At 38.2% G+C, this 15,548-nt stretch overlaps 1 protein-coding gene across 1 annotated transcript in view; it reads right to left on the minus strand.

Moving 5' to 3' along the window:
* Positions 1–15,548, minus strand: part of nlgn2a (neuroligin 2a) — a 194,457-nt gene that overhangs the window by 85,829 nt on the left and 93,080 nt on the right. Inside the window, exon 3 of the mRNA XM_081353185.1 lies at positions 5,412–5,465. Coding sequence (XP_081209311.1) covers positions 5,412–5,465 — 54 coding nt within the window. The remainder of the gene's footprint in view (positions 1–5,411; positions 5,466–15,548) is intronic.

The following is a 15,548-nucleotide window of genomic DNA, read 5'->3' on the forward strand; positions in this document are numbered from 1 at the left end:
ATTTAGCAGTAAACTGTGAGCTTATGCCGAATTCTTATTTATCAGTGCCTGTAACAGTTAGTGGTCAGCAATTGTGGCCTTTATATGGTCTACAAACCAGAGAGCTGGAAAATGCTGGTATATTCAGTATCATCAAATTGTACACTACTGTTTAAAAATTTAGTGTAATTTATTCCAGTGATCAAAGCTGAATTTTCAGCATCATTACTCCAGTCTTCGGTGTCACATGATCCTTCAGAAATCAGTCTAAAATGCTGATTTGCTGCTCAAGAAACATTTCTTATTATTATCAATGTTAAAAACAGTTGTGTATCCGGGTAATTTTCACCTACTGTTTTTTGAATACTATGACTGCACCCCCACTGAAAATCAGGTTTATTGGCAAAATTTATAGACTTTCAGCTGTTTGCAATGAACAAATCAAACTAAAGTAATTGAAATAGCTCAACACAACAAATGTTTCAAGTGGTTTCCCCAAATTCAACTGAAAATGCAACTTTTAATGACTTCTGCAGTCTCAAAATTATTCAACTCCTTCATGGGAAGCATCTTTAGTACTTAGAATCCAACACCCTTTTGCTGTTATGACCTGCTGCAATCGAGATGTAGAACCAGACAGCAGCTTCTGTCAGCGTTTCTGAGGAATCTGAGTCCAGTCCTCATGAGCAATGGCCTACAGTTCAGTAATATTCTTGGGTTTGCGTCCTGCAACCACCTTCTTCAAATCCCACCAGAGATTTTCTATGGGGTTCAAGTCAGGTGACTGTGATGCCACTGTAGGATCTTCCAGGACTTCTTCTGCAACCAAGCCTTGGTGGAATTTGAGGTATGCTTGGGATCATTGTCCTGTTGGAAGGTCCAATGACGCTCAAGCTTCAGCTTCCTCACTGACGGCATGACGTTTTCTCCTAGGATTTCCTGATATTTCAATGAATCCATCTTGCCTTCCACACGCTGCAGGTTTCCAGTGCCAGAGGATGCAAAGCAGTCGCAGAGCATCACCACGCTTAACTGTAGGCAGAGGGTTCTTTTCAGCATATGCTTCATTCTTCTTCCTCTAGACCTCCTGATCCATAGGGCAAGACATTTCTGTTTTGTTTCATCAAAAAAAGTTTTGTTTCATCACTCCACATAACATCCCAAAACTTCTGTGGCTTATTTATATGATTTTGAGCAAACTGGAGCCGACTTTTCTTGTGCTTTTGGGTCAGTAGTGGTGTAGTCTTGGAGTTCTGGCCCTCCTGAGCAAGCTGAAACAGGTGCCCCAGTGCCTGTTGCCATCAAGTCTTGCTGCAGGTCTTTTGCAGTCACTCAAGGGTTTTTCTGAACCTGCCTTCTCAGAAATCTGGTTGCAGCCTTTGAAAGCTTCCTTTTTCTGCCCCGTCCAGGAAGAGTAACCACTGTTCCTTTAACTTTGAACTTGCGAACTATGCTTCCAACGGTTTCTCTAGGAATATTTAGTGCCTTCGCTACCTTTTTGTATCCTGTTCCTTGTTTGTGAAGGGTGATGATATCTTCTCTTAACCTTTTGGTTCATTCTTTTGACCATATTTCTAACATGCAGTCAAACATGACACTCAACAAACCTTGCCTGTTAAGATATTTCATGTGTTCTAGCTCAAGCACACCTGGTGCAACTAATGAAGCCCTTGATTATTTGCATCAGTTGTGCTTGAGACAACACCAGTTTTGCAGATTTGTGCTGTTGGAGGGATTATATTCAGGGGGTTGAATTCATTTTGAGACTGCAGAAGTCAATAAAAGTTGCATTTTCAGTTGAATTTGAAACATTTGTTGTGTTGAGATATTTCAATTACTTTTGTTTGATTTGTTCCTTGCAAACAGCGGAAAGTCTGTAAATTTAGCCAATAAACCTGATTTAAAATGGGGGTTGAACAATTTTGCTTACAACTGTATATGGTAGGCAAAAAACAGCATGTGACAAATGAAGTATGTCCAAATTCACAATACTCGTAGACAAAAGCACCCGGATGACCTACTACTTCTGGTGAGATTCTGAAGTGTGCATATGATGGACACTTCAATGTCCCATGAGGCCACAGGAGAGGATTTGTGAATGACAGGGAAGCGACGCAATTGATGCTGGTAGGTCACATGATAATGACAACATGGCGGATGTAGTATGTCCAGATTGCATTCATACTATACACATTCTTAATATATGGAATGCACTTTTTTAGCTGTCGTAAAGTAATTACTTTTTTAAAATAAGTACCTACTCAAGAGAATATGCGATTTCGGTCTATAGATATAGAAAGACGGTTCACTCCTATTACTTATGAATGGGAGAAACTGCAACAGTATGGCGTAATACATCCCGCCTTCTAAGAGCCAATCGCTGATTGGTAAAGTTATAGCGTCACTGCGGACATTGTGACCGGCGACGCAATAAGGAGGGTCGTTTCACTGGTTAAAGTTGCGAATTTCTCTGGATTTAAACCTTGTTGGAAACATTTGGAATAATGTAAGCACACAAGTTGACACAATATATACCACTGTGCTAGTGGTTTTTGGGTATTTTAATGCAAAAATCGTTCATATTGTGCCTTTAAGTCATGCGGGAACAACAGAATATCTAAAAACAAATTATCAAATTGATTAATCAATCTGGTCAATACATTGATTTATCATTAATAAAACAATGGATCTCCAAACCGAAATTGTACCAATATTCGTTCTGCTCTGTTACACATGTCTCATATATACTAAAAGGAAAGACCCTGCGTGCGGTGAGCCGTGAACAGCATAACCCCTAAACAGATTGCTTGTATTGGAGCAGTTTAGGGCTGTTGTGGACGGGGATGAGGAGTCCACGGATTCAGGGTCCTACAGCCTTCGGTTTGTTCAATCCACCTGATCTGGACTGAGGTGTTGATAGACTGGTGTTGAGTATGAGGTCGTGCTCGACACTGTCTGGCTGAACAATTTATAAAGTGACACAGACGGAGAGTGAAAGGCGGGAGAAAGCGAGCATGAAGCTGTAAATTTCAAGTGTGTGTGTGTGTGTGTGTGTTCGCGTTGATAATGATGTGACACGCAGCCTGAATAATGAGCTGGGCTCAGGTGGACACACACCTCTGTCTCGACACCCACCCTTTGGATGAAGCGTACACTAATCACTCACTCACGCACACGCACAAACCTGCGCTCAGACGTCACTCTTTCTCTCAATCCTGTTTTCAGCAGCTTAACACTACCATGCTCACAAATAGCATTTCCTATAAACACCTGACAAACACTTGTCACACATACATTTATCTTTCTACATGAGGACAGAACTCTATTGTTAGTACAAAACATAATTATGCTGATTATAGACCAAACCTCAATCCCCAATCTCAAACCTAAGAAAAGCACTTTAAGGATACATAAAATAGAGTTTGTTGTCCAGTTGAGGACATCCTCAATATATATATATATTATATATATATATATATATGCAAAATATTCCTCATTTGGTTATTTAATCAATTAATTATAAGAGGTGGATCGTAATGAACTACATTTATTCTGTTACACTTGAGTACATTTTGGGAAAATGTGTACTTTTAAGAATAGATGTGAGTACTTCCACTTTAACTCGAGCACATTTCTAATGAAAAAGCTGCACTTTTACTTTGATACGCTGGGCGACGTTCCTTTCATTACTTTATTTTAATGCAATACATGCTAAGAAATGCGTAGTTTATTCCGAGCACAAAGTCAACTTTTTCTGGGGCATGAGCAATGTCCAATTCACAAATGAATCACTCTTTTGAGTTAATTCTGTTCAAAGACTTCATCAAATAAGTTGGCACAAAACTGTGTAAATTGGTTTGCGAATTAGTCAGGAAATATAAAAACATTAAGAGCATTGGATGAAGTTGCCAGTCAACTGAAAGCAAATCTGCAGATGAATCCTATTGTTTGCAAGCGATGAAGATCTTTATTAGTTGAACATCTGCGTATGCGGTCTGTGAATGATTCAGGTATAGATACATTCGATTTCATTTTTTATACAGTTAAAACATTTTACAACCAAACAGATTATTACGCTAAGGACACGATACCACTACTACAAAATACGACATATTAGGTCACATATATGGATTTTTTTAAGCTAAGTGTGTGTGTGTGTGTGTGTGTGCAGTTATATAAATACATATACAATTATATAAGTGCACACACACACACACACACACACACACACACACACACACACACACACACACACACACACACACACACACACACACACACACACACACACACACACACACACACACACACACACACACACACACACACACACACACACTCCATATATCTGTGTAATATGACAAAATATTCCTCCTTATTTGGTAAAACACATCCTAAATAAATAAAAAGTATATACTTATAAAAAATGTTTATCAATTATTATTAGTACTTATATAATACTTTATTTATTGACAGACAGATGGACATCCACACTCTATATTTGTGGCTGACCTTCATCCCAGATATTTTACTCTCCACACTTATCATCATCATCATGTATTAATAAAGTCGTAATAGTTAAAGAGTCCATAATTCAATTCCAGTGATGCCACAAGCTTTCAATGACCCAACCAGCAGTTTACCAATGCAATAAAACCAACGAGTGTCAAATTGCATGAAAAACAAGGATATTTTTCAGAGCTTTTTCAATCCCATCTTTTCACATTCCCAAAGAACTATAGGTAAAAACAGCAAGACTGAGAGGGAAAAAGAAAAAGAAGAAGAAGAAGAAGAAGAAGAAAAAAAAACATCTTTGGTAAACACAAGAAGGAACATCAGGGCAAAAACACACATTGCTCTCAAGAAAGGAGTTCAAAAAAATGAACATTAATTGCAATCTCCCAGATAAAAGATGACAACATGTGCTGATCCATGTGTGTGTATCTGTGTTTTTCCAGCTTTCCTCCGCATCCTGATTTATTGGCTGGTCTTTACTACCGCATCCAGAGAACTATTCACACTGACAAAACACAGTGAAAACACCTCTGTCTTCGTGAGAGTTGGAGATAAGTTTATAGCCTAATAATCGCTCAGAGTCTTGAAAAACATCATAAAGCAACTGCTGTAAAATTGTGCTTCAGACAGCAGTACGGGGTATTACACTTCAAAACCTTTGTTTCTTCTCATTTAATGAAGATACAGTTCTTTTTCTGCCATCATCTTCAACTTTCGGAAGTCTCGCGTCCCTTTCCAAAGTCAAACGAGAAAGTTTCACCTCGTTCCACACAGACATACACACACATATATGCACATGTGGTTCCTTCATATACTCTTCATCACTACCAAAGAAAGGCTGTTTGCTTTTTAATTTGCCAAAAAAGACTTAAAAAACAAAAAGACAAGAAAAAAGGAAAAACATGCAACAAAAATACCTTCATCTCGTGGCCGGTTCAGTGTTGATTCATCGTGTTTTTTTGTGAGTGGACCTAGGGTTAAGACAAAAAGGAGGGAAAAAGAGAAAAGAGAAAATTCAAAAAAAGATTACTGTGGCAAGAGAAAAATCAAAAAAAGAAAACAAGAAAGAGCAAAAAACAAGAAATCAGCAAGAGGTTATTGTTCTCATTCTTTTCAAAAGGTGACAAAAAAAAAAACAAAGGCAAACAACAAAAAGCATCATAAACACAGAATATCAAGAAAGACACAAATCGGCTACAAGATCAAAGTAGTTTAATGCTAGATCTGGGAATATTGTCTCTCGCCATTGTTCTGCTGTTCTTTAACACCAGCTTCACTCGATGCCGTTCCGGCGCCTTGTTTGGCTTCCGGGAATGAAGTCAAAATCAATGCGGAGGAATCAGGAATTAACCTCTGAGGTATGAAAAACAAGAATTCCCATTCCCACCCGAGTCCTCCTCCCTCCTTTCGCTCCGGTCAAGCTATCATCCGCCTCGCTTTGAAAGTGTGAGAGGTGGTAGAGAAGAGGACCTGAGGGAAGGTGGGCATAACACACCAGGCACGTGTTCTCACACACACACACACACACACACACACACACGGCTCAAACAGCCTCTAGGGAAACAGGAACAGAGGGTGCTGTGCTCGCACATACACACACACACACAGTGTTGACACTGTTGTCTTTGTGTGTAAACTGGGAGTTTAGCCTTTCTATACATACACAGCACAAAAATAAAACTGTAACACCATCTCAAATTAATAAGCTCTTTTTAGTGCTCTGAAACACTTGCGAACAAAAATATACTCATTTCATCAGACTGAGACCAAAATGAAAATCTAGGATCTAATTTAAAGGGGTCATGACATGAACAATCTTATTTACCTTGATCCTTTGACTTGTAAAAATGCTTTAAAATGTCCTCCTCATTATAAACAAAGCATTTATTTAATCAAGCTCCAAAAACGGTTAGTTTTGATATTGCGGGATTTGTGACGTCACACGGGCAAATTCATTTGCATATGACTGCCTCCAGAGCAAGACATCGATGAGGAGTTCTACATCATCACACCATAGGCTCCGCCCACTGGCGTTCAGTCGCTTAACGGCTGACATTTTCCTACACTGGATGTGAGCGTCGCGTCAAAAACATAAAACCCATTATAATCACTGACGCTGTCTACACTGATACAGTTTACAGATGCATGTTCAGTGTCTGACAACAGGACAAATGAAAGAAAGTTTGCCTTGTCTCGTCCAGTTTAAACAGCTCATCTGTGTCTCTGTACAAACTTCAGTGAATGGTTTATTTTAATGTCGTCCCAGATCACTTCGGAGGATTATATGTTCGTTCGGAGCATTTTGTTTAGTAAACGAGGCACAGTGTAATGGAGAGTTCACAAAGAAACTCTTGTTGAAATATGAGGCAGCGACTGTGTTGAATCTGACAGAAGCTGCAGCACAAACTGTGAGTAAATGATTTCATAATGCTTTTTTATGTAGAGTTTTATATCGATCATGTTTTCAAAACACTTAATGGGTGTTGATACTGTCTCCTATGCAGTGACGTTAGCCAATCATAACAGTGGCCGTTTACTAACAAGCCTTAAAGGAGCCTCCCCTTAAAAACTGATCATTTCAGACAGAGGCTCAGAATGAAGGTTGAAAATAATAATTTTTCCACACATATTTGTCTTTTGTACAAAAAAACTTGATTAACATTATAAGTTAACCTCAACATTTTTAATAACCCCATTAAAACTGGAAATAAAACGTTAGGATTTTAAAAGATTTAATCAAATAATGTTTTTCTAATTAATTTAATTGGTTTATGCTCACAAAATAATTTATAAAAAAATTAATTAAATAAAAGAAATCAGGTTTCTGAATTCCACAGGGAAATAAACAGGTGCAGATAGGAGTGGAAGAGTAGAAAGGAGTGTAACCTCATGAAACAAATCATTTTTGTCAGAGAATGCATTATAAAGATATTTTTAGACCCTTTTTAGACTTCTTTCTGTGTGGGCTGACCTGGAAAATGCCTGTCAAAGAGAGAAAGACAGTGAAAGAGAGAGATACATACAGAAAAATAATGAAGAGGTCTCTCTACTGGACATGGCCATTCTTACTTGACATTTAAGAAGAAAAAGAGTGCATGTATGTGTGAGAGAAAGACAGATCAGATCTGTCTTGCTCTAGAAGACATGGAGAGTAAAAACAGGGGACAATGTGTGTATTCGCTGACCGAGGGAAATATCTTGTCAGTCAAACACACAAGAGAGCAAGTCTGGCCAGAAAGGAGTTTAGAGATGAGTCCACTATGGCTCCCCTGTCCAGCGACGACAGGATGGGGCGTTTGGTGTCAAAAGGTAATCTGACTGAGAGGAAAACCAAACGACAGGATGTTGAATGAGATTCAACTGTGTGTGAACATTAAAAAGGAGGGAGTGTTTTATACAATTTTAATTATATATTCATGTACGTAATCATATTTGAATAAAGGCCATTTTTCCGAGGCCGTACGTACATCACTTTTGGCCACTACTATGTGTGAATATTTGTGTTGGTGTGTATGTAAATATAGTTTTTTATATTGATGTTACTTTACTGCTCAGTTAATTTAATTTTCAGCATCATTACTCCAGTCTTCAGTGTCACATGAACACTCAAAATTCATTCTAATATGATGATTTGCTAATTGGAAACCATGGTAATTTTTTTCAGGATTCTTTGATGAATAGCAAGTTCAAAAGAACAACACTTATTTTAAATAGAAATCTTTTGTAACATTATTAATATCTTTACTGTTACTTTTAAATTTGATGCATGCTTGCTGAACAAAAGAATTAATTTCTGAAAAGTAAAATCTTACTGACGCCAAAACATTTGAACAGTACTGTGTGTGTGAATATATATATATATATATATATATATATATATATATATATATATATATATATATATTTATAAAATCAGTCTATATATATATAATTTTTGTCTCAGGTTGGCCCTTCAACCTTCCAAAATCAATTTCATCTATTTCAAGAGGCTCATTTCTACTTTCGACTCACTGAATTCTACCTGGATGGAGATATTACTCCCAAATTCATCCTCGACCGTCCCTTTCCTCTCTCATATTCATTTCCTCTCTCCTCGGCTGCATCCAATTCTTTTTTTTTTTTTTTGATCATCTGTTCTCATCATTTCTCCCCGCATAACCTCTTTTTCCAAGCCTGTCTTCTCTCTTCTCTCTTTAGTGAAGTGCTTATGTAATCTATTATTTCAGCCCCAGTTCCTGGTTGTGACCTTGCTTTGCCCTCTGGCCTTTAACAGGGCAGAAAAACACCAGCAGGGTGAGAATCTGCACACGTGACGCTCTTCTGCACATCTGCTTTAACAATACAGCCAGTGATGCATGCATCTGAGTGTGTGTGCATGTGGTTATTGAGATGTTTGTGATATGAAGGTTTGTGTATATCATTTAGCATGTGTGTGTTTTTATGTAAAACTGGGCTTCAAACGATACTTGTGCATCTGAGTGTGTGTACGTGTATATACATAACTGAAAGTAAATGCTTTCACACACACACACACACACACACACACACACACACACACACACACACACACACACACACACACACACACACACACACACACACACACACACACACACACACACACACACAGTGAGGCTCATCAGCAGATGCCAGTGGAATTACACACTCCCTCAGTGTTAGATGTCAGGGCTCGTAATCAGGCCGACCACAGGTGTCTGTGGACCGGAGCGCTCTAGCAGAAATGTACCCTCTCCTCTGATATCCCAAACGGGGGGATATGAGTTCAATCTGCTACCTGTGGCTCACCCTCTTTACAGAAATACGATTCAGAAAATCAGCTTGAAAGAGGAATGAGATAGCCAGATGGCTTCCACCTGATGTTTTCATGCCTCTCAGCTTCTCCTGAGTGGAAATGGGTAGAAATTAGAGCGCCGATAGAAAGAGAGCACCCAAGTGACTTTGATAGACTGGATATAATTGAGCTCTATTTAACAGCATTAAAGATGCCTGGCCGACCTGGTGTGTGAAGTGTGTTTCTATTATACGACGTGGGGAGATGTAAATTGGAATTAGCATTAGAGGCATTTCTATTAAACTGAGTATTGCTGCAGTCCAGCATGGATCTGTAATGATTTCGGGGGTTTATGCACTTTGATAAAGTGCTGAGGAAGATTCTTGGTACTGAAAGAGGAAAGATGCAGAGACAGATTAAAAGAGAGACAGAAAGTAATGGTCTGACGGTAATAACATAGTATTTTAAATATGGTTGCGGTCGGGCGCAAACCTCGTATCTCAAAAAACACTACATTTCAGGAACTGGGAAAAAAATCCTGGATTCTTTAAATAATTAAACACTGCGTTGTCAAAGTTGACAATGAGGCTTTATGTAAGGTCAGATACTTGCATCTGACATTATTTATTATTAACATTTTACCAAAATCAAGCTCAATGGACTCTCAATTGAACACAAAACATACAGTACATGTTTTGTCCATCATTAGAACGGCTGTATCTGAGGCAGTATGTGCATCGCATTATGTTTTCATCAACTTAAAGGTTATAAAGTTACAGGTTATAACTCAAGTTTTTTCTGTCATTCATCATGATGTTATAAAAGACAAAGTGCTTCGCACAGGCTATTTTAGACAATATTGGCTATGACTCAATGACAAATACCAGACTAAGACACTCTCCACTCCTCAAATACATAAAACATTAGCCTTTGTTGTTTATTGAGCGTAAAGAAAGTGATGTACTTATTCAAAGAACCAGTTATTTATTTACCATTGCATTGCAAACAAGCAGAGACGCTCTAAATTCACTTCATTCACTATCGAGGGGGGCGGAGTTATGAGGTTTGACTGACAGTTTGAGGATCCAACGGAGTTACAAGGTTTAGTCACATGCTCTTTTTAATACCTTTCATTGGTTAAATATTTGCAAAACCTACAGACAGATGTAAAAGGTGACCAAAAGTAATTATTTGAATTGACTGAATGTTTGCTATACATATCAGAAAAGAGGCCAAATGAATGCGAGTTTGATCAAATAAAGCTATCCCTCAACAGCTACTGCATTTCACCATTGGTTAACATTATGTAATAACATTCACAGCCTAAGCCAGGGTTCCTCAATCCTGGTCATGGAGAGCCAGTTTTCTGCAGACTTTAGTTTCAACTCTAATTAAAAGCACCTGAATATCAACTAATCACAGTCTTTGGTTTGACTTAATTATAGCTAGGTGTGTTGGAGCACGATTGGAATTAAGTTATGCATTCGAAAGCTGAAAAATTCTGCAGCATTAGGAGGTAGGAAGGCGACAAGCCACGTCCGAGTCTTATGATCGTGTCACATCCCATCTACTGAGATCCCTTCAGCTGATCGATTTTTGAAGGAAGCATTGATTTATCCTTCGCTGCCTATAATATCCCACTATCCTCTGAGCTCAATGCTCAGCTTGAGCTAAAATATTAAAGCAAGAATTAGTATTGTAGTAATTAGATATCACCAAAGCTCTCTCTGTTTTGTAGTGGATTTTTAGAGCGTTATGCTGCCTGTCTGAAATTAGTTTCAGAAGTTAGTTTTGTGTGCAAAATCATTGCCAGGGCAGCGAGACAACACACCGCATCCTCTGCGGGAAAGTGTCTGGATAAACACATGGTCCTGTATGATCATCATATTCATATGTTATGATTTTTCTCCATAGCAGTGGTTCTCAAACAATGGGGCTGCAGGATGGATTCAATTATTATTAATATAATCAAACTGTGAATCACTGCTGTAACACCATTATATTATAATCGTGGTAGTGTCCAAAAAGCCACAGAACTGCCACGTCCAAAAAAAAACCCCACGGTAATATTATACATTTATAGAGTGAAAGAGCACAAGTGAGAAATAGAGAAAGAGGAGTGGAAGAGAATAAAATGAAAGTGGAAGGAGTGTTTGGTGTAGATAGAGAGAAAGAGAGGGAGGTACACACAGAGATAAGGTGACTGGGATGGAGTGAATGTGTGAAAAGAGGAGTATTTGAACAGAGCAGAGCTGGATGGGATGACATTTAGGTGCGGTGCAGATGCAGACAGCATGAAGGTTAAAACTGTTTCCCCGGTAACCCCCGCCGCTCCGAATTAAAGCTGGGTCTCCAGAGAAACATGATGCCTGGCGAAAAATATCTGCCTGCTCAGTTATAAAGACTGCAGAGAACTGTCATAAGACTGACATCAGGCTCTTTAAATCCTGCATACAGCTGACATGAGCTTAGAGCCCATTATAATGCCTGTTCTAACATCATATTCTACGAACTAATGCACTTAAACGGTCAACTATTACAGAGATAATCCAAACTAAACTTTTCTTAACCAGTATTTTTTTTTTACAGTCCCCCTGTAGTCAATCAGTTTATCCCTTAAAACTCATATTTGATCACCAAAATGACATATTTAAAAAAAAAAATCCTTGTAAAAGAAATATACAAAAAAAGAAGTCATGCCTTAAAATAGCTTGAATGTAAGTCTATATTCTTGCCTCATTTAGTATACGCGGTTCTATGAATATGCAAATGAGCCCCGCCTCCACTCACTCAGTCAGCTCAGAGATCCACACGTTGATGATCACACGTTGATCTGATTGGTTACAAGGTAGTTTGTGACGTCAGAAACACCAGCGATTTCAAACCGTGTTTTTGAGACTGTCTTTGGTTCACTGCAGTTTTATGGAGAAAATACTCAGCAATGGTGTTGACTTATGAATTTGCTCATGATTTGTTTTAAAGCATAATAAAACACCACATAGACTTAGAAACAACACCGATTTTCACCACAGGGGGTCAAAATAAGTTAAAATATCCACTGTAAAAAATAAAATAAATAAAATGCCAGAAATTCACAGTAAAAAAATACTGTTTTCAGTTTTACAGGATGCCTGTATATTTTACAATTTATAACTGTACATTTCATTAAGTATCGCCTTAACCTAAAATGTACTGATAATACCCACCACAATAATGCAGGTGGCACAATAGAAAGCCACATGCCAAATTAGTGACCTGTTCATAAAACATGACCAATACTCATATATAGTGTACAGGGTCATAAACACAAACAGTAAGCACCATCAGGGTAACACACAACACCACAATAATATAATAAATATTAACTAAATAACAATGTTAAATCATTTTACTGTTTTTTACTGTAAAAACCGTACATTTGACAGTATTGTACTCTAAAATTAAATGAAATATAATGTGATGTTAAACCACATACAATTTTTCACTGTATATAGTAAAGTAACTTACAGTTGACCAATTAACAGAATTTAGGTAACCAAACAGTTGACAGTATCCATTGACTAACAGAGTATGAAAAAAAAAATACTATGTAAGTCCATGGGGCACATCAACTGTTTGGTTACTGACATTCTTCAGAACATCATCTTCTGTGTTCAGCAGACGAAAGACATACACACAGGTTTGGAACAACTTGAGGGTGAGTAAATGACAGAATTTTCATTTTTGGGTGAACTCTCCCTTTAAGACAGGGGTGTCCAAACCTGCTTCCTGCAGTATTCAGCTCCAAACTGCTCCGTCACACCTGCCTGGAAGTGTCTAGTGATCCAGAAAGCCTTGATTAGCTGGTTCAGGTGTGTTTAATTATGAAGGCCCTCCAGGAGCAGGACTGGACATCCCTGAGTTAAGTCAAATCTGAAGGAAACAGCTGTTAGGACAAGCTCAAAGCCACTTTTACCTCAATGTGGCAACACATGGAATATTCCTCACATTACACATCATCAAAATATGAGGTACATATGGGTCGTCATGTTTTTGCATCAGTGCGACGCAAACACTTTCAAAGACTTGTCTCGCATAACCAGACCTTCAGACTGACGGCAGAAGGTCTGGACTCCATTGCAGCTTTCATTGGCCAAGGACCGTCCACAGGCCGTCTGACTGACATGTAACGCAACCGATCACAGTTTGTTTTGTTTATGTTTATGGGCATGAAAATGTAACGTTGATATCCCTACAATAACAGACGTATTTTAACTTTACATGCTTCACATACTTCTGAAAATCCAGCGTTTAGTTGATCCTGATAAGCGTTCATTGTCACTTGTAAAGACGACGGTGTTCTTCTTCCATGAGGGGGTTTGGCTTCACTGCATCTTTGTTTCCAGGCGGACCGTTAAGAACGCGACACACGCATCTCCCGGAAATCCTGTAGAATTTAACCAACCAGATGACGAATTGGAAACTTTTGAAGTGTCTCCAATTTTCGGTGCCATTTGCATCAGACGTTCATCCAACGGTCCGTGTGCGTGACGTCTGAGGCTGAGACTATTCAAAGACTCACCTGTGCAGGGAAAATTACTAAAAATACAGTAGATAAATAAGTCTTGGGACAAACATGTATTTTTCAATGTAAATAATGCAAGATACAAATAGCTTCAAGTAAATATTAATAAAATATAATAATTAATAAAGAAATATAAATATGTATGGCTGTAAAAATGTCATTTAATATTAATATTTTAGGTAACATATTTATGAGAGAAAAAAGTGCCATCACGATTCATTTTTAATTAACAATTTTGAAAAACATTCTTTGCATTTCAATTAAATAGTACTGTGGTGTGACAAATTAATATGCTGGAGCACAAATTTTCCATGTAAAGTCTCAATTAATATGAGATTCTTATTTCGGCACGCATAATAATTCTAAAAGAATAAGAAAAAGGCTGTCGGTTGTAATCATATAGTGTATTGGAGTGCAAAAACAATCATAACTCTACAATAATGGTTTGTGACAGCAAAGGCAAACACTCCATTGTGACTTATGAGGCCTATTAATGACTTATGTGTGTCTGCAAGAGATTGTGTGTATGAGTGCACACATGACAGATGCATGCTAATCTTGCTGATTTAATGTAATCTAGCTCATTTTATGTGACTATTGTTTTCCTCCTTTTCTCGCTGATGTTGCCGTAATCCTGTTAAAACACGCAAAAGCTGCCGCTAATCACCTGGATCAACATAGAACATCACTGTCACTGAGAGTGTTCCACCACGCCATCATCCTCTTCTCTTCTCTTCTCTTCTCTTCTCTTCTCTTCTCTTCTCTTCTCTTCTCTTCTCTTCTCTTCTCTTCTCTTCTCTTCTCTTCTCTTCTCTTCTCTTCTCTTTCTCTTAAATTCTCTTCTCTTCTCTTTCTCTTCTCTTCTCTTTCTCTTAAATTCTCTTCTCTTTCTCTTCTCTTCTCTTCTCTTCTCTTCTCTTCTCTTCTCTTCTCTTCTCTTCTCTTCTCTTCTCTTTCTCTTAAATTCTCTTCTCTTCTCTTTCTCTTCTCTTCTCTTTCTCTTAAATTCTCTTCTCTTTCTCTTCTCTTCTCTTCTCTTCTCTTCTCTTCTCTTCTCTTCTCTTCTCTTCTCTTCTCTTCTCTTTCTCTTAAATTCTCTTCTCTTCTCTTCTCTTCTCTTCTCTTCTCTTCTCTTCTCTTCTCTTCTCTTCTCTTCTCTTCTCTTCTCTTCTCTTCTCTTCTCTTCTCTTCTCTTCTCTTCTCTCGGTGTGTCCCCAATAACAATTTCAAAACCTCCATTCAAAAGAAATCTACAGATTCTCCCACAAAATAAGCATAGAAAATGGCAAAAAACAAACAAACAAAAACCAGTCAGGTGATTCTCTTCTGGGCCTACCAATGGGAAATGTACGAAATCTTTTTTTCACACTCTTAAAGGTGCAGTAAGCGATTTCTGAAAAATGCTGTCGAAAAGTGAATTTGAACCGAGCACACTTCTAGCCAATCAGAAGTAGGGTGCGTGTCCACTCATAATGGGGAGGAGAGAGAGTGAGCAAGAGGGAGATTTGAAGAAAGACTGTAGAAAGAGAGATGGCTGAGAGACATTACAAAAGAGAAAGCTCAGAGGAATATCACTGGGAAAAGAAGGGTTATGATCAGGCAAGAACTTTAAGACCTGCGTTAATAGAAGATCTGAAAATGGACGCTGAGGTCGCATTGTTTCTGCTCCATACGTGGGTAACATTGGTTTTGCTCTGT

This window comes from Scardinius erythrophthalmus (assembly GCF_964197995.2).
Source record: "Scardinius erythrophthalmus genome assembly, chromosome: 2".
NCBI lineage: Eukaryota > Metazoa > Chordata > Actinopteri > Cypriniformes > Leuciscidae > Scardinius > Scardinius erythrophthalmus.